Genomic DNA, 24,166 nt, shown 5'->3' on the forward strand with positions numbered 1-24,166 from the left:
GGCCGGGCTCACCAGGGTCAGGCCTGCGTTGGGAGAAAACTGCAAAGGACTCAGGGTGAGCTAGCGGGTGCTGGCTCAGGAATGAGGGTGGGCTGGCTGGGATTTTCAAGGAATCGAGGACGGGGATGGTGGGCGGTCTCCCAGGCTGTCAGAGAGCTGTTGGTGGTGGAACCTCCCCAGGCCTCGGGGACACTGTGGCTATTACCTGAAGTACAAACGCATCTGAGGATGGGCTGAGGATGGGCTGAGGGGTGTCCCAGGGAGTGCACATCCAGGGGGAGATACAGAGAAGACGGGGGCTAAGAAGACGATGCAGTGGCAGAGTGGCAGGGGTCTTCCAAGAGTGTGGTGGGGACATGGCTGAGGGGCACTATTAAGCTGAGGCCTGGGGAGAACCTTGCTAAAGAGCAGGAGAAAGTGCTGTGTCTGGGTTGGCAAGTTACTGGTCATCCCCCAGTGTGGCAAAAATGAAGAGTGATTGGGCTGAGATGTGGCTCAGTCGTAGAGCACCCCTGGGTTCAGTCTCCAGTATAGGCAAAAAAAAAAAAAAAAAAAAAAAAATTCTTTATTCTGGATAAAAGTCTCTTACCAGATTTATGTTTTGGAAATATTTTCTCCTATTCTGTGACCTTCTTGTTAGTAAGTCAAAGTTGAAAAGTTAAAAAGAGAGTCCCTTCCTGGGCTTGGGGTGCAGCTCAGTGCTAGAGCACTTGCCTGGTACGTGAGGTGCCCTGGGTTCCACCCCGGAACGGCAGAAAGCAAAATGCACAGGGCAGATTCAGAGGGGTGATCCCCGGCCAGGCTGCACAGGGGGCTTAATGCTCTTCTTTTGATCACTTGTATTTCCTGTGTCATTTTAAAAAACATTTTTTAGTTATACATGGACACAATATCTTTATTTTGTTTATTCATTTTTTTTGTGGTGCTGAGGATCGAACCTAGCAAGGCACACGTTCTGCCACTGAGCCACAACCCCAGCCCCTTCCTGTGTCATTTGAGTAAACACAGGGAATACTGAGAGCCAGGTGGTGAGTGGTGGTAAAGTGCTGGCCCCTGCTTTCCCCCTGACCCCCAGGAGTACGAGGAGCGCCTGGCCCGGCTGAAGGCTGACTACGAGGCAGAGCAGGAGTCCCGGGCCAGGCTGGAGGAAGATATCACTGCCATGCGCAACTCCTATGATATGAAGCTGTCCACGCTGGAGGAGAACCTGCGGAAGGAGACAGGTGGGCACGCCCACCCCCTTTAGAACCAGCACTTATAGACTGCACTCCACACAGCAGGCCCCGTTCTGTTTAATCCTCACACTGGCCCACAGGTAGGTCCACAGTTACCCTCATTTTGTAGATGAGGAAATGGAGGCCCAGAGAAGGTAAGTAACCTACTTACCTGGGAAGGTGAAATCTGGATTTGATCCCAGGCCACCTGGCCCCAGACCAGTGTTCTCACAGTGATGCCGCATGTCCTGGTGGCTTGGCCACAGGCTGGCCCAGCTCAGGGCTGACTTGTAGGTGTGCAGTGTCACCCTGGTTTGAGAATGGAGTCCCTGCCCCAAGGTTCTGCGTCTTCTACAGTCTCCTCTTATTTTTGAGCCCGTTTCCAAAGCAATCACATCCCACAAGGATCCGATCATTAGCAAGTGTGAGCTTGTGTGGAAGTTCCTGTCTTTGTTTTGACCTTTTAGGATGCTCCCTTCATGAGTATCTTTCAAACCCCCAGGCTGCCAGGCGGCTGGGCTCGCCTAGTGCTCACCCAGGACGGCAAAACCCGTCTCCTGTGAGACCCAGTTGGGCTTTTCTGGGTGCGGGGTACTGCGTGGGTGCTCTGTCGCCCTCTCCTCATACCTACCCCAACCCAGGGAAGTAGGACCCCCCCAGATCCTCACCCAACAGGCTTGGACACCAAGGCTCAGGTTCAGGCCACTAGCCAGGGAGGGCACATCACGTTTCAGCAAAGGGAATCAGGGCCAGAGTTGGTGCTCACCTGGAATCCCAGCAACTCTGAGGCCGAGCCAAGAGGATCAGAGTTTGAAGCCAGCCTCAGTAACTTAGAGAGACCCTGTCTCAAAATAAAATGAAAAGGGCTCAGTGGCTGGGTGCTTGCTCATCGTGTTCAAGGCCCTGGGTTCCATCCCCAGTACTGCAAAAAATAAGTGTGTGTGGGGGGTGGGGGGATGGGGATCAGGACCCTCTTCAGGAGCCTAGAATATAAGCAATAAAGAAATGGATGGGCCGTTAAGGGTTGTCTGAAGCCCCTGAGTTGGACTGTGTGAGCTCTGTCCCAGCTGGGAGGGAGCCTTGGCTCTTGACAGAGACACAGAAAAAGAGGGAAGGGGTAGCTTCCAGCATTTTCCGTCCTTCATAGTGTTCCTTCCAGTTTGAATATTAGGCCTCCAAGGACCCTTTCTTGGTTTCTGGAACACACATCCCGTGTTCACTTACCTTCCGTGCATAGGCACCCGGAGCTGGGCACCCTATGGGGGCATATGGGAGCACCAGGTGTGAACTCTGCAGCTGGGAGTTCTCAGCCCTGGAGGGAGGGAGACCCAGGGAGCCACCTGCTAAGTGGAAGAGCATTCCTAAGTCAGGGGAGGTGGGGAGAGCCTGCGCTTAGAGGCTGGGGAGGTCCAGGAGCAGAGAGGGCATGGTGCTGGTCAGCAAAGGCTTCCTGGAGGAGGAGGGAGGCTGGGTCTGAATTATGACGGAGAGAGGACAGGGGGCAGGATGGACGGCAAGCTGGACTCCAGGGACCCGGGAGGCTCTGAACCTTCAGCTGGCTTCCTGGAAACCAGGGCGTGGGCCGCCTTCCTGGGGGCGGACCCCTCCCCCTCACTCTGTAGAAAGCTGCGGGAGGCTCCCCTTTTTTGCAGAGGCTGTCCTGAAGGCAGAAGTCCTCTACAAGGCCGAGGTCATATCCAGGGCCGAGTTTGCCAACACGACCGAGCAGCCACCAGCGTTCCAGTACGAGCTGGCGGCAAAGCCCGAGGTCTTCTCCGTGCCCCAGGAGCCCTCTAAGTGTGAGGTTTCCTGGGAGTCGGAGTCATCCCCGCTGGACTCCTCCATGTCTGAGGCCTTACCTGGTGCCGAGGAGTTCTCCAATGGAGAGTTCTCTGTGCCCGAGGAGGAGCCCAGGGACAAGTACTTCCTGGATGACTATCTCAGCCGGGTGGCTGCTGGGTCCCCGCTGGAGGAAGAGAGCGCTGTCCAGGGGGAGGGACTGTCGATGCTGCTGTTGCCAAGCCTGCAGGACCCGTTCGCCGAGGTGGAGCTCAAGCTGGCCAGACTGTCCTCCACTGTGGCCAGGATAGACGTACCCCAGCCAGGCGTACCCCAGGTCCCCGAGCAGGTAGCTGATATAATGCATGAGGCCCACAAAAACTGAGCAGGCAACCCTGGTTGACCTGCTGCTGTGGCAGTGCCTCTATTGGGCCTCCAGCATCGGGGGCTGGCCGGGGGCACCGGGGTCCACAGGCCAGTAGAAAGGTTGGGACGGAGGTGCAGGTTATCCAGGTAGATGCCTGTTTGGTGAGGAGGGCACCTGCCCAGGGACCCTGCTGAGGGTGGGCCTGAGAGACCGGGTGGCCTGGTCCACCCTCATGTGCTCGCAGGCTCAGGGCAGCACGCTGGATCGGGGAGTGTCAATCCCTGGGACCTGGACCCTGCTCTCCCCTTCCTGATCCTCTGTCGTGGTCCTTTCCCTCCTCAACCCTCCTTTTTCTGTTTTGAAAAAATGTTCTTCTTCACTCCTGCTGAGTCTCTGCTCCCCTTTCCTAAGAGAGAGAGAGAATGAGCTCAGGTCCTCGAAATCCCAGGCCCACACTCCCTCAGTTATGTGACCTAGGACCTTTGCCTCTCCAGACCTCAGATTCCTCCTCTAGAAAATGGGGTACTGGGTGTTTGGCATGAGATCGTGGAGGGCACAGGCCCTGTCTTCCCTGCTCTTCTCTCCACCCCTTGGGCCCTTCTCTCTGCAGACAGGCAGAGGCGGCTGTGGGAGGGGAGCAGCCCTGGGGAGCTGCAGCAGAGGTCAGGGGCAGTGGGGGAGTAGAGGGTGGTTCTGACCCAAACCATCCCTCTTCCTCCCACCCTTTCCTCCCTGGAGCACCCCTCCACACCAGAACTGCCGGAGCCCAGTGACACCAGTTCGGAAGCAGAGGTGTCCAGTGACCTCCCACTCAGCACCGTGAGTAGCTCCCTGGCCCTCTGCATGACGTGCTGGGCTCCATTCAGCTTTCTGTGAAACGCAGGCTTGTCCCCTCCCTCCCTGGGCCTTGGTCTCCTCTTGCCTGAGACAGGGACTATCATTCACCTCCCGAGACCAAGCAGTATCCAAATCAGAGGAAGCGCTGCTTTTGGTTGATGTAAATGAGACTTTCAGAATTCCTCAGCTTCTCTGTGTGCACTGGGCCAAGGCTGGTAGCCCCTGAGCACCATCAGGAACCCCTCCAGGGCCGTGGAACCCAGTTTGAACCTGCCCTTTCTCTTCTGCTTAAGACAGCAGAGCCACCTGGGGCGTGCCAGGAAGCCTTTACCTTACCCACTCTCATGGAGGATGCTGACAGTGGGCTGTGCCCTTGAGCACTGGGTGAGGCTGGCATACAGCTGGCTCAGTAGGTGGTAGAGTGACTGGATATCCTGGTTAGGAGGTAACATTGAGGGGGGGACCCAGGCATGAAGGGAGGGGCCAGGAAGAGCAACAAGTACCAAGTCCTGTCACTGGGAAGCCCTTGACTTTCGTAGCAATACAAAATGGTGCTGGGGTGGTTGAAGGGGGAACAGGATGACGGGTGGGGTAGTGCTATGGATATAGCAGCCATGTTGGAAACTGGATTTTCCTGTGAATTAACTCGACTTGAAGCCATGAAAGGTTCCTGTCAGGAAAGGGACATTGTGATCGATCAGTTTATATTTTTTAGAAATTGCCCTGGTTGCCGTGTGGAGACTGAATTGTTGGGGGTAAGACAGAAAGCTGGAACCGTTTTGGGGGTGCTGATGTGTCAGTAAAATTTCATTTAGGTACAATATTTTTATAACTGAGTATAGGTTGAGTATCCCCTACCTATCAGAAATGCTTAGGACCAGAAGTGTTTCAGATTTTGCAGTTTTTTGGATTTGGGGATGTTTCCATAAACTTTAACAGTTGAACATCCTTTATCTGAAAATCGAAACCTAAAATGTTCTGATATCTGAAACTTTGAGCATTATTAAACTCAAAACATTTTTAGGTTTTGGAGCATTCTGGGGTTTTATGTTTGGATTAGGGATGCTCAGCCTGTGTCTCTGAGCCAGAGGTGATCTGTCCCAACCTTGCCTCTAGGGCGGCCTTCCAACCCCATCTTGATCTCTCCCTGTGTTCAGGAAGTGGATCTAGTCACAGAGGTGACAAAAGAGGTGGAGTCCACAGCAGAGCCTGGCTCTTGGATGGAGGCTGAGGCCGAGGCGGCCCAGGGGACCCAGCCTCAGCCCCTGCATCCTGTGGGGAGCTTGAGAAAGGAGAACGTGGGTGTGGAGGTGGCTGTGCTGACTGAGGAGCTGCTGGATCAGCAGAAGGTGCTGGCCCGGTAAGCACTGCTGCTCAGGCAGGGGACCCCACAGGAGGGCGGGAAGGAGCAGTGGCTGGTCTGGGGTGGGTGGGGTGTGCCCCGTGTCCACTGATCTGCGCCCTGCTCTCCCTCCACTGGGCTGAGGTGTCAAGGTGTCGGGGTGCCACAGCTGGCTGGGCAGGCAGGCCTCCGCACTGAGCTATGTTGGCTGCCCCCAGGTTCTGGTCAGGCACCTCTGGGGAGCAGCAGCTCTAGGGAGAAGTCAAGGGGCCATGGTGGCCCAGCCTCCCCAGCCTGGCTCTGGGTCCTAGCTGAGTCCCCAGTTCCTCTGGCGGGCCTCCACTGCCCTCCATGATGTGGGACTCACCTGCCTTGGGAACAAGCCACCCCAGGGCCCCTGGGACCTCCTGGAGAGCTGGGCTTTCTTCAGTTACTTCATGGCTTTGTCAAAGTCACTGTCTTGAGCCCACCACTCACTTCTGCTGATGGGGATCCCATTAGCCCAGCTCCAGGACAGTGGGCCAGGCTCCACTTCCTCCTGATATCCGCACCACAGTTCAAGCAGGATCTGAGCTCTGGGCACCAGGAGGCACCCAGAATAGGGTGCTGCTGGGTCTTCAGGGACCTCCCTTCCGGGGGCGCTAGACATCCAGGCTCTGGACCGGTGCCTGCATCTGGGCAGAGAGAAGCTAACGGGACCACAGCCCCACTGCTGGGCTCCCTGCTGCCTCCTGCCCCTTCAGGCAGACTTTCAACCTCCCTGGGCCCGGGCTTCTCATCTGTAGAACCCGTGACCTCATGGGCCGCAGCCTGAGGAGCCAGTGAGGGTAAACAAGGCAGCGTCCAGAGGAGGCCCCCGCGTTCCTTGTGGCTGTTCTCACAGTGGGGTTTGGAGTGAAGGTCAGGGAAGGCTTCACAGAGGGGGACTCCTGAGCAGGGTGTGCCGGCCACATGCCCCTGGGTGACGATCTGCGCCTGCAGCGGTGTGGGCTGGCAAACTGCTGGGAGGAGCTCTAGCCACAAGCTGGGGTGAGCCTGGGGTGTGTAAGGAGAAAGAAAGAGGGGCCCTGGTGTCCCTAGGTGTGTTCTCCATCCTCATGGGGTCCCAGAAGAGGGGCTTGGACATGGTCCCCTTCTGTCCTGGCTGCCAGGGAGCCTAGAGGACACAGCCACCCCAGGGCCTGGCTGCCCTGAGTTCCTTTCTCCCCCTCCTTAACACACACACACACACACACACACACACACACACACACCGTTCCAGGAACCCTCTGATGCCTCTTGTTCCCTGGCCTTCCACCCCTTTGGAAGGAGGCAGGGCCTAAAACGTTTCTGTGGTGCTTAGACAGTGGAGAGCCCGTGGGCCTCTGTAGTTATTTAACATTTGTCCTTTTTTCTTTTCTTTTCTTTTTTTTTTTTTTTTTTTGCACCAGAGATTGAGCCTGGGGCACTCTACCACTGAGCCACATTCCCAGATGTTTATATATTTTTTATTTTGAGACAGGGCCTTGAGGCCGGTCTTGAACTTGTGATCCTCCTGCCTCAGCCTTCGGAGTTGCTGGGATTGCAGGCTGCGCTGCTGTGCCAGCCAACATTTCTGCTCTTAAAGGGCCTGGCAGCATCAGGGCAGGGGGCCTGGGTACCTCTGAGACCATGGGAACACTCTCGCCCCTCCTGTGGCCAAGTGCCCAGGCTTGAAGTTAGGTGGACGTGGAAGGAGCTCTGGTGCCTGAGGCTCCCTCATGGGCAGGTTCTGCCATTTTGCTTTCTCCTCGGCGCCGGCAGCCTGCAGCTGCTGGAGCAGCAGGTGGTGGGCGGGGAGCAGGCCAAGAACAAGGACCTGAAGGAGAAGCACAAGCGGCGGAAGCGGTATGCGGACGAGCGCAAAAAGCAGCTGGTGGCGGCGCTGCAGAACTCGGACGAGGACAGCGGGGACTGGGTGCTGCTCAACGTCTACGACTCCATCCAGGAGGAAGTGAGGGCCAAGAGCAAGCTGCTGGAGAAGATGCAGAGGAAGGTGAGGCGGCGGCCGGCACCCGCCCCCAGCCCGGGGTCACAGGATGCGCAGGGCGCTCAGGAACTTAGTAAGCCCTTATTAAGCACCTGCTGTGTGCCATGCCCTGCTCTAATGCTGGCAGCCGGCAGTCACAGTGCAGGTATGTCCCTGCTGTCCTGTCTAGTGTGAGAGAGTGTGCAGGAACTAGAACGCCCCGGGGAGGATCAGCAAGAGGCCCCCAGCCCGAGTGCTGTGAAGAGAGTGCCAGGGGCGCCTCCTCCTGGCTGTTGCCTTCCCCTTGTGTTTGCAGTACTGAGGACTGGCCCGGCGCCCTCACCAGCTACATCCTCAGCCCCCACCCCCCACCCCTTTTTTTTTTTTTTTTTTTGATACCAGGGATTGAACCCAGGGTTGCTTAACCACTAAGCCACATCCTCAGCCCCGCCCTCTTTTTTAAAGTTTTGTTTTATTTTTAAATATTCTTAGTTGTAGGTGGACACAATACCTTTATTTAATGGATTTATTTATTTTTGTGTTTTGCTGAGGCTGGAACCCAGGCAAGCATTCAACCACTGAGCACAACCCCAGCCCTTATGCTTTATTTTGAGACAGGGTCTTGCTAAGTCTTTAGGGCCTTGTCAATCTGTCATGGCTGGCCTCCAACTTGCAGTCCTCTTGCCTCAGCCTCCTGAGTAGCACCACCACACTTGGTCAGGTTTATGGAAGGTGATGTGCACAGAGACAAATTTCATTTGCACAAAGTGAGTGTCCCCACGTGCCAGCATTCAAGACAGAAGAACTCCAGATGTATCCCAGGTGGTCACAGTGGGGGACAGAAGTGTTCCCATGAAGGGGACTGAAAGACAAGGGAGTCAGCTTGTGGGGTCCTGCGGGCAGAGGGAGGTGCCAGCCAGAGCTGAAGGGAGCAGGAGGCCAGCCTGTGCTGAGCAGAAGGAAGGCCAGGGCAGTGGGGAGGGTGCAGCTGCCCGTGGCTGTGTCGCTCCCTTCTTACAAGTGCAGCCCCTCCCAGCCCCTGCACATGGGAAGCTGATGTCTCTCTCCTTTACCTTTTTGTGTGTGTGTGTGTGTGTGTGTGTGTGTGTGGTGCTGGGGATTGAACCCAGGGCCTTGTGCGTGCGAGGCGAGCCCTCTACCAGCTGTATCCGCAGCTGCCTCCTTTAGCCTCGTAGTTTCTGATATTGCTTTGGCTGTCTTCCTATTTTTCTCTTTCTTTCCTGAGGTTCCGTTAGAGTCCCATTTTACATCTTCTTGGTCCACTTCTGTTTTAAGTTTTTCAGTTTCGTATTTGAAACTTTCAGACTTGTGGACTTTGCTGAGCTAATTTTTCTCAAGTTGGGTGTTATCTGTCTGTCTTCCCTTTTGTGGCATTGGGGATGGAGCGCAGGACCTTATGCGCCAAGGGAGTGTGCTATACTGAGCCACGCCCCAGCCCTGTGTTACATTTTTTAAAAAATATTTATTTTTCAGTTTTGGGTAGACACAATATCTTTATTTTATATTTATGTGGTACTGAGGATCGGACCCAATACCACATAAATATTTTCTTTCACGCATGCTAGGAGCATCTAACACTGAGCCACAACCCCAGCCCCTGTGTTAGATTTTTTTTTAAAGTTATCCTTTGTTGATAAGCACAATTTGTTGTTGCTGGGTTTGTTTTTTAATATTTTTTTAGTTGTCAATGGATCTTTATTTATCTATATGTGGTGCTGAGAATTGAACCCTGTGCTTCTCACATGCTAGGCAAGTGCTCTACCACTGAGCCATGACCTCAGCCCCCCTGGGATAGATTTTTGATCTGCATGTTTGGTTCTTGTGAGAATTTCCTTCAGCAAAAATACTTTGTTATTCATTTCGGATTCTTACAGCAGCTTCGCTTGGATGTGTCTGTTCTCTGCTAGTTCTGGAGTCTTATTTTTCTGGACTATCGGGAACTGTTGAAGATGGAGGTGAAGGTTTGGGGCAGCCAGCTCGGTTCCTTCCTTTAGGGGCTCACTCCTCTGTTTTCTGTCTGACAAACATTTGATGAACTGATAAAAAAAAATCAGGCAGCGCAAAACAAATTCAGATAGAGAGGAAAGGTTGGATATTAGAGGAGGGTCACGTCATGTTTATAAATTAGCTTAGAAGTATTGATCCCTTTACAAGATGGATTTTCCTGTCCAGGAGCATGACTTAGCTTCCTGTTGGTTCAAATCAAGTTTTGTGTCCTCCAGGAGTGTTTTCCCTGTCTTCATTTAGATGTTGGATATACCTTGTTAATTTTATTAAAATATCTAGTTTCTTTTTTTCTTTCTTATATGGAGTCTGTTCCCTCCCTCCCCCCACCTCCATATATATATATATATATATATATATATATATATATATATATATATATTTTTTTTTTTTTTTTTTTTTTTTTTTTTTGCAGTATTAGGGATTGAACCCAGGGACATTCTACCACTGAGCTACATCCCCAGAACTTTTGACTTTTGATTTTGAGACAGTCTCACTAAGTTTTTGAGGCTGCCCTTGAACTTGAAAGCCTCTTACTTCAGCCTCCCAAGTTTCTGGGATTACCAGCATGCATCACCATGCCAGTCCATTATATCATATAACTAAGTATTATTTGCAAAATGAAGGTTTTGGTTTAAAAAGATATTTTAAAAATTATTGTGAAATAAAAGGGAATACTTCTCAACTTATCCTGCAGGACCAGTATTACCCTGATATCAGACTAAGATATCAGAATACTATGGATGAATATTTCTTATGACTAGAGACATAATATGCCCCACAAAATACTAGAAAACCAATTCCAACAAGATAAAAAAAAAAAACGTATTATAAATCATACTGAAGAGGAACTTATCCCAGGAATGCAAGGCTGGTTTAGCATCCCCCAAATCAATTAAGGTAATACCTCATATCAATAGAATCAAGGACAAATGTACTTGCCTTGAAGGTATAATGGGTTCAATCCCAAGCACTGTATTAAAAAAAAGAGAGAGAGAAAGGGGAAAAAAAAGAATAAATGACAAACATCACAGATCAAGATCATCTTGATAAATTTGGAGAAAACATTTGATAGAATTCAATACTTGTCATGATAAAAATATAAAGCAAACTAGGAATAGAAGGGAACCATTTCAACCTGATAGAGAACATTTATGAAAAATCCCAGCTTTCTTCTTTTTTAAAAATTGTTTTATTTATTTTTATGTGGTGCTGAGGATTGAACCCAGGGCCTCACACATGGTAGGCAAGTGCTCTGCCCCTGAGCTACAGCCCCAGCCCCAGGTTCCATCTTTTTAATGGCAAATGACCAAATGTTTTGCCCTAAAGTCAGGGAATAAGAAAAGGAGGTTTGTTTTCCACACTCCCATTGGATACTGGGCTGGAGGGTGTAACTGGGACAAATGGCAAGAAAATGAAAGAAAAGGCATCCAGATTGGAGAAGGGGATAAAACTATATCTGCAAATGACATGATCTCATGTATAGGAGGAATCCACTTAAAAAATTGGAATTATCCGGGCACCTTGGCACACACTTATAATCCCAGCTAGTTGGGAGGCTGAGGCAGGAGGATCGCAAGTTCAAGGCTAGCTTGGGAAATTAGTGAGACCCCGTCTCAAAACATAAAAAGGTCAGGGATGTAGCTCAGTGGTAGAGTACCCCTGGGTTCAATCCCCAGGACTGCAACAACAACAACAAAAACTAATTAGAATCAGTAAATGAGCTCCTCAGAATTGCAGAATATAAGGTCAGTAAACCAAAATTGACTGTATTTCTTTACACTTGCAATGAACAATCTGCATCTGCAAATAAAGTAAACAATTTAATTTACATAAAAAATAATAAAATAGGAATAAATTTAACAAAAGAAGTGCCCAATTTACATTCTGAAAACTTTAAAACATTGAAAGAAATTAAGACCTAAAGAAACAGCTTCGTCATATTCAAGAAGTGGAGGACTTACCCCTGGAAAAATGGCAGCACTCAAAGCCATCTACAGATCGACTCCATGAGACTCTCTCTCAGGAAGAAAGGGCTGGAGATGTGGCTCCATGGTTAAGCATCCAAGTTCAATCCTTGGTGCAAAAAAAGTAAAGAAAAGAAAACTTTGTTCTTGAAAGGGCACTGTCAATAAAGAGAAAGGACAGTTTACAGAATGAGAGAAAATATTTGCAAACCATATATCTGGTAAGGTACTGTGTCTGTAATATAAAAAAATACAACCCAGTCATAAAAAAGACAACAAAAACCCAATTTAAGGATGGGAAAAAGATACAAATGTATATTTCTCCAAATAAGACACACAAAGAGCCAATAGGCACATGAAAAGATGTTCAGCATCATCAACTCTTTGGAAAATGCCAATCAGAACCACAGTGAGATACCACTTGACAACTGTTACAGTTGTGATGATGAAGACGGGAAACAAATGTTGGTAATAATGTGGAGAAATTGGAAGCCTCATACCCTGCTGATGGGTGGGAGGCATGGTGCAGCTACTGTGGAAAACACATTGTTAACCCCCAATGGTTAAGTATGGTGTGCCATGTGACCCAGCAGTTAGCTCAAGAGATAGGAAAATATGTCCACTTAAAAGTTTGTACAGTTGGCTGGCTCAGTGGTACACACCTGTAATCTAGCAACTTGGGAGACTAAGGCAGGAGGATTGTAAGTTCAAAACCAGCCCCAACAACTTAGCAACACCTTGTCTCATAAAAAATAGAAAGAGCTGGGGATGTAGCTCAGTGGTGAATTGCCCTTGAGTTAAAAAACGAAAACCAAAAAGTGTGTATACTTGAGCTGAGGCTGTAGCCCAGTGGTAGAGTACTTGCCTGCATTCATAAGGCCCTGGGCTTGCTTCCCAGGATTGAAAAAAAAAATTGTACACTAATCTTTATAACAGCATTATTCATAACTCCAAAGGGGAAAAAAACAAACAAGTTTGGGGAAACATAAAGTGTGGTACAGCCATATAATAGAATATATTTGGCGATAGAAAGGGATGACCTTTGAAAACATTTGTTATAGAGGCTATAACATGGATGACCTTTGAAAACATTATGCTAAGAGAAGAAACCAGACAGAAGAGATTCCATGTGTATGTCCAGAAGTGGCAAACCTATGTGGGCAGAAAGACTAAGAAAGATTGCTTAGAGCTGGAGGTGGGGAGGACTTGGGCATGACTGCACATGAGTCTGGGGTTTCTTTTTAGGGGATGAAATGCTCTAAAATTGATTGGAATGATGGTTGAACAACTTCATGGAATCGTCAGAACCACTGAATTGCACACCTTACATTTATTCGTTTAGGAGGATCTCACCATGTTGCCTTGAACTTCATCCTCCATCTCAGCCTTCTGAGTAGTGGGGACTACAGGCATGTGTCCTGACACTGGGCTTGAACTGTACTGTGGACTGTGGACAGTACATGGATTGACACGTAGATTATATCTCAATAAAGCAGTTTTAGAAATTATCAAGGCTGGCATAGTGGCACACAGCTTTATTCCCCCCCTACCTGGGAGGCTGAGGCAAGAGGAGTGTTTGAGCCCAGGAGGTCAAGGCCAGCCTGGGCAACATAGTGAGGCCCCATCTAACAAAGAAGTCATTGTGAATGATTGTAGATGTTCAAGAAGATTTGATGATGGTAACCACGAGCACCATGTATGTTCCTCTCAGCTTAGGAAGCAGAAATCAATCAGTGACAATCCCTGCTATCTGTGTCCTGCCAGGTGTCTTCCATGTTGACTAGGAGATGACAATTTCCAGCAGTTTGTGACACTGTTCTTTTTTTAAACCTCTTTGGTGGTTTATAGTTGGTGCATTATAGTTGTATGTAATGGTAGGATTGTTACATATTCGTATATGCACACCATATAACAATATAGTTTGACCAATATCCCTCCCCAGCACATCCTCCCCCCTCCTCTCACGCCCTGTACCCCTCCCTCCATTTTACCGATCTCCCTTTGCTTTTCATGGGATCACCTGCCACCTTTCTTTTCCTTTTTCCTCTCTAGCTTCCACATATGAGAGAAAACATATGGTGCTTCACCTTTTGAGTTTGACTTGTTTCACTTAACATGATGCTGTTTTTCTTTGTTTGTTTTTTTGTTTTGGTACCAGGGATTGAACTCAGGAGTACCCTCAACCACTGAGCCATACCCCCAGCCTTATTTTGTATTTTATTTAGAGAGAGGGTCTGAGTTGCTTAGCACCTCACTGTTGCTGAGGCTGGCTTTGAACTCGAGACCCTCCTGCCTCAGCCTCCCACAGGCGTGTACCACCACACTCACCTATTTAATTTGACATGATGTTTTCCTGCAAATGATGTAGTTTCATTTTTCTTGATGGCTGAGTAAAACTCCAACATTTTCTCTATTCACTGATGGATACTTAGGCTGGTTTCATGGTTTGGCTATTGTGAATTGTGCTGCTATACACATAGGTGTGCACAGATCACTGTAGTATGATGAGTTTAATTCTTTAGGATAAATCCTGAGCAGTGGGATAGCTGGGTCACATGGTGGGTTCATGCCTAGTCTTTTTTTTTAAAATATTTTTTTAGTTGTAGATGGACACAATACCTGTATTTTATTTATTTATTTTTATGTGGTGCTGAGGGTGGAACCCAGGGTCTCACACGTACAAGGCAAGCGCTCCACCACTGAGCCACAACCCCAGTCCCACCATGCCTAGTCTTTTGAGGAACCTCCATACTGATTTACATATTGGTTGTACTAATTTACAATCCCACCAACAGTATAAAAGTGTCCCTTTTTCTCCACATCCTCTCAGTATTTAATATTATTTGTTTTCTTGAAGACTGCCATTCTTGCTAAAGTGAGATGAAATCTCAGTGTAGTACTAATTTGCATTTCTCTAATGGCTAATGATGTTGGACATTTTTTTGTATATTTGGTTTTTTAAAATTTTTTTAGTTGTAGGTGGACATAATATCTTTATTATTTATTTTTATGTGGTGCTGAGGATCAAACCTAGTGCCTCAAATGTGCTAGGAAAGTGCTCTACTACTGAGCTACAACCCCAGCCCCTCTAGTAACATTAAAAAAAAAATTTTTTTGTAGGTGGAAAAAATAAATTTATTTTTATTTGGTGCTGAGGATCGAACCCACGGCCTCACACATGAGAGGCAGGCGCTCTACCACTGAGCTATAGCCCCAGCCCCAGCCCCTTTTTTTGGTATATTTGTTGGCCATTTGTATTTCTTTTGAGAAGTGTCTGTTTAATTCATTTGCCCATTGATTAATTGGGTTATTTGATATTTTTGGTGTAAAAGTTTTTTTGATTTCTTTATATAGTTTAGATGTTAATCCTCTGACAGAAAAGTGGATTGACACTAGCAAAGAGTTTCTCTCTTCATATTCTTTTTTTTTTTTAAGAATTTTAATATTTTTTTTTATTTTTTAGTTTTCGGCGGACACAACATCTTTGTTTGTATGTGGTGCTGAGGATCGAACCCGGGCCGCACGCATGCCAGGGGAGCACGCTACCGCTTGAGCCACATCCCCAGCCCCTCTCTTCATATTCTTAATTGTTCACTTTGAAGTGCAGAAGCTTTTTAATTTGATGCCTTCCCATTTATTAACTCTTGTCATTATGTCCTGAGCTTTAGGGGTCCTATTGAGAAGGTCGTTGCCTGTGCCTCTATGCTGGAGTGTTGACCCTACATTTTCTTCCAGGAGTTGCATAGGGTGAGGTGGTGCACACCTATAATCCCAGAGACTCAATAGGTTGAGGCAAGAGGATCACAAGTTCAAACCAAGCCTCAGCAACTTAGTGAGACTCTGTCTCAAAATAAAAATAAAAAGGAGGGCTGGAGATGTGGCTCAAGTGGTAGCGCACTCACCTAGCATGCATGAGGCACTGGGTTCGATTCTCAGCACCACGTAAAAATAAAAAAAATAAAGATATTGTGTCCACCTAAAACTAAAAAAGAAAGAAAGAAAAAATTTTAAAAAAAGACTAGGGATGTGGTTCAGTGCCTTAAGTTCAATTCCTGGTATTCCCCTCCAAACCCTTGTAAAGAGAGAGGTGGGGGGGAGGAAGGAAGGGAGAGAAGGAGAGAGAAGGGTCTAGTCTCCTTCTACATACCAGTTTTCCCAGCACTTTTTGTTAAAGAGGCTGTTTTTTCTCCAATGTATATTTTTGGCATCTTCATCTAGGATCAGATGACTGTATGTGGGTTTGTGTCTGTGCCTTCTATTCTGTACCATTGGTCTCTGTGTCTGTTTTTATTCAGTACCATGCAGTTCTTGTTACTATAGCTCTGTAGTATAATTTGAAGTCAGGTATGCCTCCAGCATTACGTTTTTGGCTTAGAGTTGCTTTAGCTATTCTGGGTCTTTTATTATTCCAAATGAATTTTCGTACTGTTTTTTTCTAGTTTTGTGAAGAATGTCATTGGCATTTTGATGTGGGTTGCATTGAATCTGTATATAGCGTTTGGTATAGTAGGGTCATTTTACCAATATTAACTCTGCTTATCCATGGACAAGGGAGGTCTTTCTTCTGAGGGCTTCAATTTCTTTCTTCAATGTTTTATAGTTTTCATTGTAGAAATCTTTCACCTCCTTGGTTAGATTCATTCCTAGGTTTTTGGTTTTGTTTTTCAAGGATATCGTGAATGGGCTTTTTTTTTTTTTTTTTTTTTCCTGGTTTCTTAACAGATTCATCGCTGGTATATAGGAAAGCTATTAATTTTTGTGTGGTGATTTTGTAACCTGCTCCTTTATCAAATTTGTTTATTAGCTCTAGCAGGATTTGGGTGGGGCTTATTGGATCTTTTAGGATCATATAATCTGCAAACAGTGATCATTTGACTTCTTTCCTGTTTTTTCATTTGTATTTTTTGTTGTTGTAGATGGACAGCGTGCCTTTATTTTGTTTCACATGTGGTGCTGAGGATCGAACCCAGGGCCTCACACAGGCTCTGCCACTGAGCTATAGCCCCAGCCCCTCTTTCCTGTTTTCCTTCCTTTTGTTTCCTTCTCTTGCTAATTGCTCTGGCTAGAATTTCAAGTACTATATTAAATAGGAGGTGAGAGTCGACATCCTTGTCTTATTCCAAATTTTAAAGGAAATGCTTTCAGTTTTCCCCCATTTATTATTAAGATTGGTTTTGAGTTTTTCATACACAGCCTTTATGATTTCTTCTGTCCCTCAGTTTCTTCAGTGTTTTTGTCATGAATAGTTACTGAATTTTGTCAAAGGCTTTCTCTGCATCTATTGAGATGACTAAGTGTTTTTTTTTTTTTTTTTGTCCTTTAATTCTACTATGTGATGAAGTACATTTATTGATTTGCATGTTAAACCATCCTTGCATCTCTGGAAGAAAAGCAACTTGGTCATGATATACAGTCTTTTTAACATGTTGTTGAATATGATTTGCTAAAATTTTGTCAAGGATGTTTGCACCTAAGTTCCTCAGGGATGTGGATTTTAGTTTCTTTTCCTTGGTGTGCACAATGTTGTTCTTTGCGAATCACCTGTACCTGCTCCTCAAGGAGTAGAGTGCATGAGGGGTCTTGGGGCTCAGGCAAAACAGGGAAGAGTTGGCATTATAGTCACCTGGGCTTAGGAGGGAAGGGAAGGGCCAGTTGTGGGGGGTGAGACCAAACCATTTGGAATACATCAAATTAAGGGGCAGTGTTTGTCACACCGTGACAGAGCTATAGACCTGGGTGAAGGTCGTGTTGCACATGGGTACTTCTAAAAGGCCCTGTCATGAGTGTAGGATGTGGAGTAGTGCCCGAGCTGGCAGCGGGGTTGAGGGTCAGCTTTCTGCACACTGTGGACACACTAGGTGCTCATTACCTACTGGGTGGAGAGGCGGGAGGGGAATAATTGGATGGGTGGAGAGATCAGTGGGTGTCAGAGGAGGGTGGGGGGATGGAGAATTGGCTGGACGGTGGTGAAGGCGAGAGGCAGAGGGTGAGTGGACCAGTGACCAGTGATGAGGGCGGCTGGCAGGCCATGGACAGGGTGGCCCGTTGTGCAGCGGGGCATCTTCCCCTGCTCACTACTTGTCATCGTTCTTGGCTTTCAGCTCCGGGCAGCAGAAGTGGAAATCAAAGATCTTCAGTCAGAATTCCAGCTGGAGAAGATCGATTATCTGGCCACTATCCGTCGGCAGGAGCGCGACTCCATGCTCTTCCAGCAACTTCTGGAACAGGTGCAGCCCCTGATCCGCAGGGACTGCAACTACAGCAACCTGGATAGGATTCGGCGCGAGTCGTGCTGGGATGAGGATAGTGGCTTCTGGAAGATCCCAGAGCCCATCATCATCAAAACCAGCCTTCCAGTAGGTCAGGAGCTCAGCTGCCCCATGGACCTCCCTGCCTCCTTCACAGTTGGCCGCTGTGCAGAGGGAAAGGGAGCCCAGCCTCTCCCTGCAGGTTTTGGGTGCAACAGACGCGTGACCCTGGGCACCCCACATGCCGGGCCCCTGGGAGGGTGGCATGCTCTGGAGGCCATGATGTAGGTTGGAATTCTGGCTGCACCATTCCTTGGGTGATCCCTTGGGGACTCAATGTCCTCATCTGTGACATGGGGTGAATAATAGGACCTTCCTTAGAGTTGCTGAGAGGGTTATGACATGTTCAGACATGTGGAAGCCTTCAAGCACTGCCTAGCATGGGGTGCGTGGTCCCTGGTGTCATTACCATTGTCATCATTGTTCCATTTCATCCCTACATCAGCCCTGCCAAGGGTGATGGTCACGACACCTATCACACATGCAAGGAAACCAGTCTCACAGGGTGTGAGGGACTTACCCGAGCTTGAAAGCCTGCAGTGAGCTGCAGCACCGCAGAGGGAAGCCAGCTGTTCAGGGCTCAGGCCAGGTTCAGCCTCTGCTTTGGTCACTGACTCCTGTGTGACTTTAGGAAGATCACTCGCTGACCTTCTCTGGGCTTCTTGACAAAATCAGGGGTTGGCTGAGATAATCTTAAGGACCCATCCACCTTGGACGAGTCTCGGAGTAAAGTCAGATTTGCTGTGGCGCTCTCTCTAAAGAAAACACAAAGAGAGACAGAGAAGCCACCAGGGGAGGGGCGAAGTAAAAGGGCTGCTCGCTGAGCTGCCAGCTTTGTTGATATCCATAGGTTACATGAGCCTCATTGGCATCATTAGAACGTAAGCTCGTTGTATAAAGTTACTGTTCTGTGGGCAGATGTAGGCGCAGTGACACATGGTGTTGTCTGAGAGAGCTCCTTTAGCCCCAGGAGCTGAGTGTCTGAGACCAAGGTTGAGGCTGATAAGACTCTAGCACAGAGCCTCCTCACCAAGGACATTACCATAGCAGCTAGGCCCTGAGCATGTATGAGTCATCTTACGGGTTCCAGGGAGAAACTGTGGAATATTCCAAGTGTGGAAAACAGGGCACCTGTTACCCTCCGGGAGTTTGCTCACCAGAGGAAGGCTGCCTTGGACATCTCCACAGCCAGAATCCTTATGGCTCTCCCCACGCACAGACCTGGGGAGTCACAAGCTCCCCCTGGCCAGTGTTGGTTCAGGGCCTCACCCTCCTGTTAAAACTCCAGCTGGCTCCATTTCCCATGAGCTCTGGGCAACAGGTGAATCTCTCCCTTCCCCCACTTCTCTCCCTTCCCCCACCCACCCACCATCCTGGAAGTGGGAGAGTGGCTTTTCTGGCATCTGAGCACTCCCAAGGACATTTAGGTGGGGCTGGGACATGGCTTGTTTCTAGCTCAAGCCTGGCTTGACCCCACCTCTGGGATAGTACCCCACCTGTTCCCTTCCACTGTTGGCTTTTCAGCTCTTGTTTTCTCATAGCAGTTCCAACTGGGCAACAGAACAAGTCAGCCCGCAAGACCTCTGCACCCGACAATGGGGAGCCAAACATGGTAAGGCCCATGGGAGCGGGCAGGGTGGGACGGGGTCTCTGCTCCCACAGTGAAGGGGCCAGCGTTGCTACTGGGAAGGGGGCTACTTTCATCATGCCTAAGGATTGAAGCAAGGGCTGAGCATGGATCTTTTCTTTTCTTTAATTTTTTTACGTTGTCAATGGACCTTTATTTTATTTATTGATATGCGGCTGAGAATCTAACCCAGTACCTCACACATGCTAGGGAATCTAACCCAGTACCTTCACCACTGAGCCACAGCCCCAGACCACTGAGCCACAACCCCAGCCTGAGCCTGGATCTTTTCTGTCACTCATTGGCACCTGGACTTCAGTCCCCTCTGGCCCTCAGTCAGGGGCACATATGCTCCAAAGGACCAGAGGAAAGGTAGACAGCTGGGGGCGGCCTGTCCTACTGGTGTCCAACAGAGGCTTGAGCCTCAACCCTAGAAGACAAATGGCACCTTCTCATTCCCTGGACCCTAGTTGGTCACCGGGGCCAAAATGGTCCTCAGAGTGCCCACGAGCAATGGTTGGGATTCTAAAGTCATTTAATTTCATAGCTCCCATGTTTTGTAGCGCAATAGTAACGTGGATCCTTATATAGCAGGAGTCACAGTCCTTTTCTGAAAAGGATCTGAAAGTAAACGCTTTAGCCTTTGTTGGCCATGTGATCTCTGTCACAACTCCATCACCCTAGCACAAAACCAGAAATAGATGGAACATAAATGAATACTGTGTTCTAATAAAACTTTATTTATGGGCTAGATTTGCCCATTGGCTGTCATTTGCTGACCCTTGCCTTCAGTCATTATGAACGTTTCAGAAATGCACACAGATCATGCCAGGCTCCTCTGCCTGAGCAGCTTAGGGTGGCCTCTCATGCTGGTCTGGAGCTAGACTGGCTGCTTTGATGGCTTAACTTCATGGAAAAGGCAAAGTTGCTTTTTTTCCCCCCCGTCTTTCTATGTTTTTGTTGGTGCATCATAATTGTACCAAAGAGGGGGGTGATATTTGTATTTGCACATAACAGGTTGATCACAGTACTTCCCCTTTCTCTTCCTTTCCCCTCACCTTGGTCCCCTTCTTCTACTTTACCGGTATCCCTTCTAACATCAGTATTTTTGTTAAGTTAGTGCATCATAATCATGCGTAACAGTGGGATGCATGTGGTATACTGCACATGGAAATAGCATAATTTGGTCAGTTTTGTCCCCTAGCACCTCCCCTGTCCTCCTCTCTCCCTCTCAATCCCCTTTATTCTATTGCTCTCCCTTCTAACTAATAGTGATTCATGCATATCAGTTTTTCAGAGCAGTGCAGTTTATAATAGCCAAGTTATAGAATGAAGCCAAGTTATAGAATCAGACTATATGTCAATCCAACAGATAAATAAATAAAAAAAGAGTGTATAGGGCTGGGGTTGTAGCTCAGTGGTAGAGCGCTTGCCTCACATATGTGAGGCACTGGGTTTGATCCTCGGAAGCACATTAAAAAATAAATAAAGGTATTGTGTCCATCTACAACTAAAAAAATTTTTCAAAAAACAGTGTCTATATACAATGGAGTTTTACCCAGCCACAAAGAAGAATGAAAAGAAGAATGAAACTGAGTCATTTACTGGCAGATGGATGGAGCTGGCGAACGTGATGCCAAATGAAATAAACCAGACTCAGGAAGTCGAGGGTCAAATGTTCACTCTCATTTGTGGAAGCTGTCATCATTGATATCTGGGGTTCTCAAAGTAGATCCTAAAAACTTCTGTTCAGCTCACATCCAGAGACTTTGCATAGCACTCTAGGTCAGGGTGTTTGGGCAGACGGACTATGCTTGTCTGAAGGAGTTCACAGTCTCACTGAGGAGCCTGTTCCTGCTGCTTGAATCCCAAGCCATGCAGCCTTCCTCTAAGCTGCCACCTTGAATTTCTCTCAAAAATGAAGTCTTAACCTGCAACCACAAAAAAGGTTGATCCAAAAGGAAGAGAGACCTGGTCCCTTAAAATCTCACTCTGAAGCTGGTGGAAAGGTTCTCATTAGCTCTGCCCAGGTTATGGGCCTATTCTTGGGTCAATTACTTTGTTCAGGAGGATGATGCTCTGTGATTGGCCCAGTGTGGGTCATATGTCTGGCCCTGTAGCACAGGGCCCTGTGGATGATCACCCTTCTGGGAACCTGGTGAGGGACAGAACGGAGAGAGTCAGTCTATGACAGCAGTGAGGAGTGTCTGTTCTGGGTGACGGAGAGGTCAAGATACCAGTCACAGTGGTCATAAGGGTAACTGCGGGCTGAGTACTCTATTTCTTGTGCTGTGGAGTTTGGGCTCTGTATCACCCTTGCCCCTGTTGGAGCTGGCAGGAGGGAACAAGGTACTCCCCATCACAAGGGAGGGAAGGCAGGTGTGGGCCTGGCTGGAGACTGACTGCCTGATCCCCAGCTGCCTGAGTTGCTCCCGGGGCTCCAGGGTCTGTGGCAGGGTGTGCTGCCATGGGCCATGGTCCCTCCAGCCCTGTGGTGCACCCTGGGGGAGGCTCAAGCCAGCCTCACTCCACCAGGCTTCTGGAGGCTGCTGAGCCCCAGGCAGGGGCCCAGATCAGCTCTGCGCAGATGAGGGGTCTTGACCCACTAGGATTTGACATCTCAGCAGGAGGAAGACCGCTACAAGCTGATGCTCAGTCGGAGTGACAGTGAACATATTGCCAGTAACTACTTCCGTCCCAAGCGGGCCAACCAGATCCTCAGTTCAGATCCCATGAAGAGCCTCAGTGAGTGTCCTGTGCACCTGTGTCCCCTCCCCCACACCTAGGAGAGGCATGGGGGGTGGTTGTGGAGTTGGATGGACCTGGGTTCAAAACACCTTTCCATCCATGAGCCTTGTGTTTTTTAGCAATAAAATGAGTGGGATTAGAGGAGATGAGGTGGGGAAATAACCAAGCCAGGGCCTGGCACATAGTAGGTGCTTGGGAGAAGACTGTGTGTGGCTGGTGTCTCCCCTGCCACGCAGGAGGGCCCTGGCTTGGTGCTGTGGGTCGGGTCTGAGAAGGCTGCTTCACATTAGGCTGCCCAATAAACGGCCTTTTAGGCTGCCCAATAAACTGGTTACTCCCCAGCTTCCTCATGCCGGTGTGGCGACTTTCCCCAAATGAGGACTGACTCTCTTCAAGGACCACCACAAGGGCGCTGGCAGGGCAAGAGGGCATTACAGGTGTGCGCCACTGCGCCCGGCATGAATCCTAGTTCTATACAGAGGGTTATGTAAGAGACTGAGTGGACCGAGGAGTAAGGGCAGGAGTCCGAAAGAAGGGACATGAGCATCAGCGGAGTCCTCCACGTTGCAGAGGAGAAAACTGAGGCTCCGAAAGGTGGAGTGACTTGCCCGAGGTTGCACAGCTAGGGAGTCATGGGGCTTGGCTTTGAACCCCGGCTTGTCTGGCCCGAGTGCTCAGGCTGCCTCAGTTTGAGGCTTTAGAACCCCTAACCCCAGCCAGATTCTTTGGATGCAGATGTAATGCTGAGATCTCAACTAGAGCAGCCTTAGAGCCAGGGCCTCTGGCTGGGAGGGGAGGGCTACCCGTCCTCCACCCTGCACACCCCAGGAGCTCTCTCCATGCCTGTGTGCACCAGCCCCTGCCCTTTCTCCACAGCTCATCACAGCTCACCACCAGGCCTCGGCTCCCCGCTCAGCAACAACTCTGCCATCCCGCTTGCCCAGGCCCCTGAAATGCCCCAGCCCCGGCCCTTCCGCCTGGAGTCCCTCGACATCCCCTTCACCAAAGCTAGGCGGAAGAAAAGCAAAAGCAACTTTGGCAGTGAGCCTCTGTGATGGCAGCTGCCCGCTACCACCTGCCTTTAGGCTCCAAGAAACTGCTGGCTGGCCCCGCCCAGGCCTCCTCCCATCTCCCCCCACAGTGACCTGGGGCCCAGGGGGGCCCTCAGTCACTATGCCTGGGGCTTGGGGCTTGGCCGTCAGAGACTGCCTCGGAGACTGCCGTCCTCCTCCTCGTCCTCCTCGGAGAGGCCTGCCCCGGCTCCGCCTCTGTGCACCGCATCAGTGTTCCTACCCACCCTCCCACCTTGGAGCCGGCAATTTGGGCCTACCAGTGTTGTCCTTTGCCTCGATGGCCTCAGAAGCTTCGGACCTGCCTTGGCACCTTCATCACCAGCCCCAGCATTTGGATGATGCTCGACATCTTGGTGACTGAAATTTGTGCCTCCATGTGATTTGCCCCCTTTCCAGAGGGAAGCCCTGCCCTGCAGGAGGGGCACAGGAAGAAGCCTGGAGGGCGGTTCCACTGGGCTGAGAAGGCTGCTTCACATTAGGCTGCCCAATAAACTGCCTTTTAGAATAAATCCCCTCCCTGACCCTCTCTGACTACATCCCTGGGCCCTGCATCTCGCGGCCATGGCAGCTGTCCTGAATGGGCGCTCACTGGCCCAAGATTTTAAAACCAGCAGGCTCCCTGCACCTGCAGACACAAAAGAGTATTTTTTTCTTTGGAGAGTGTCAGAGATTTCAAAGAATCTGTCACCCAGGGTCCCTTTGTGGAACTATTAATAGGACCAGGAGCTCACTCTGGAGAAGCTGGGGTGGGGTGCTTAGGTAGCCACAGAGGCAAGCCTCTGACTACACTACCCACCAGGTCAGAGACTTTAAGGGGAACAAAGAACCTTTCTGAAGGGAGAGTGTTGGGTGGGGCGGGGCTCCCTCCTGTAAGGAAGGCAGAAGGTCGTGG

At 49.3% G+C, this 24,166-nt stretch overlaps 1 protein-coding gene across 1 annotated transcript in view; it reads left to right on the top strand.

The window, feature by feature from the left end:
• Kif17 (kinesin family member 17) overlaps positions 1 to 23,256 on the top strand; it is a 41,782-nt gene extending 18,526 nt beyond the window's left edge. The window contains exons 7-15 of the mRNA XM_076863273.2: positions 1,076 to 1,223; positions 2,867 to 3,342; positions 4,099 to 4,179; positions 5,355 to 5,557; positions 7,322 to 7,553; positions 17,620 to 17,878; positions 19,371 to 19,438; positions 22,078 to 22,198; positions 23,078 to 23,256. Of these exons, the coding sequence (XP_076719388.1) occupies positions 1,076 to 1,223; positions 2,867 to 3,342; positions 4,099 to 4,179; positions 5,355 to 5,557; positions 7,322 to 7,553; positions 17,620 to 17,878; positions 19,371 to 19,438; positions 22,078 to 22,198; positions 23,078 to 23,256 (1,767 nt within the window). The remainder of the gene's footprint in view (positions 1 to 1,075; positions 1,224 to 2,866; positions 3,343 to 4,098; positions 4,180 to 5,354; positions 5,558 to 7,321; positions 7,554 to 17,619; positions 17,879 to 19,370; positions 19,439 to 22,077; positions 22,199 to 23,077) is intronic.
• The last annotated feature ends 910 nt before the right edge of the window (positions 23,257 to 24,166 follow it).

The sequence above is a fragment of the Callospermophilus lateralis genome, chromosome 7 (assembly GCF_048772815.1).
Source record: "Callospermophilus lateralis isolate mCalLat2 chromosome 7, mCalLat2.hap1, whole genome shotgun sequence".
In the NCBI taxonomy this organism is placed as follows: domain Eukaryota; kingdom Metazoa; phylum Chordata; class Mammalia; order Rodentia; family Sciuridae; genus Callospermophilus; species Callospermophilus lateralis.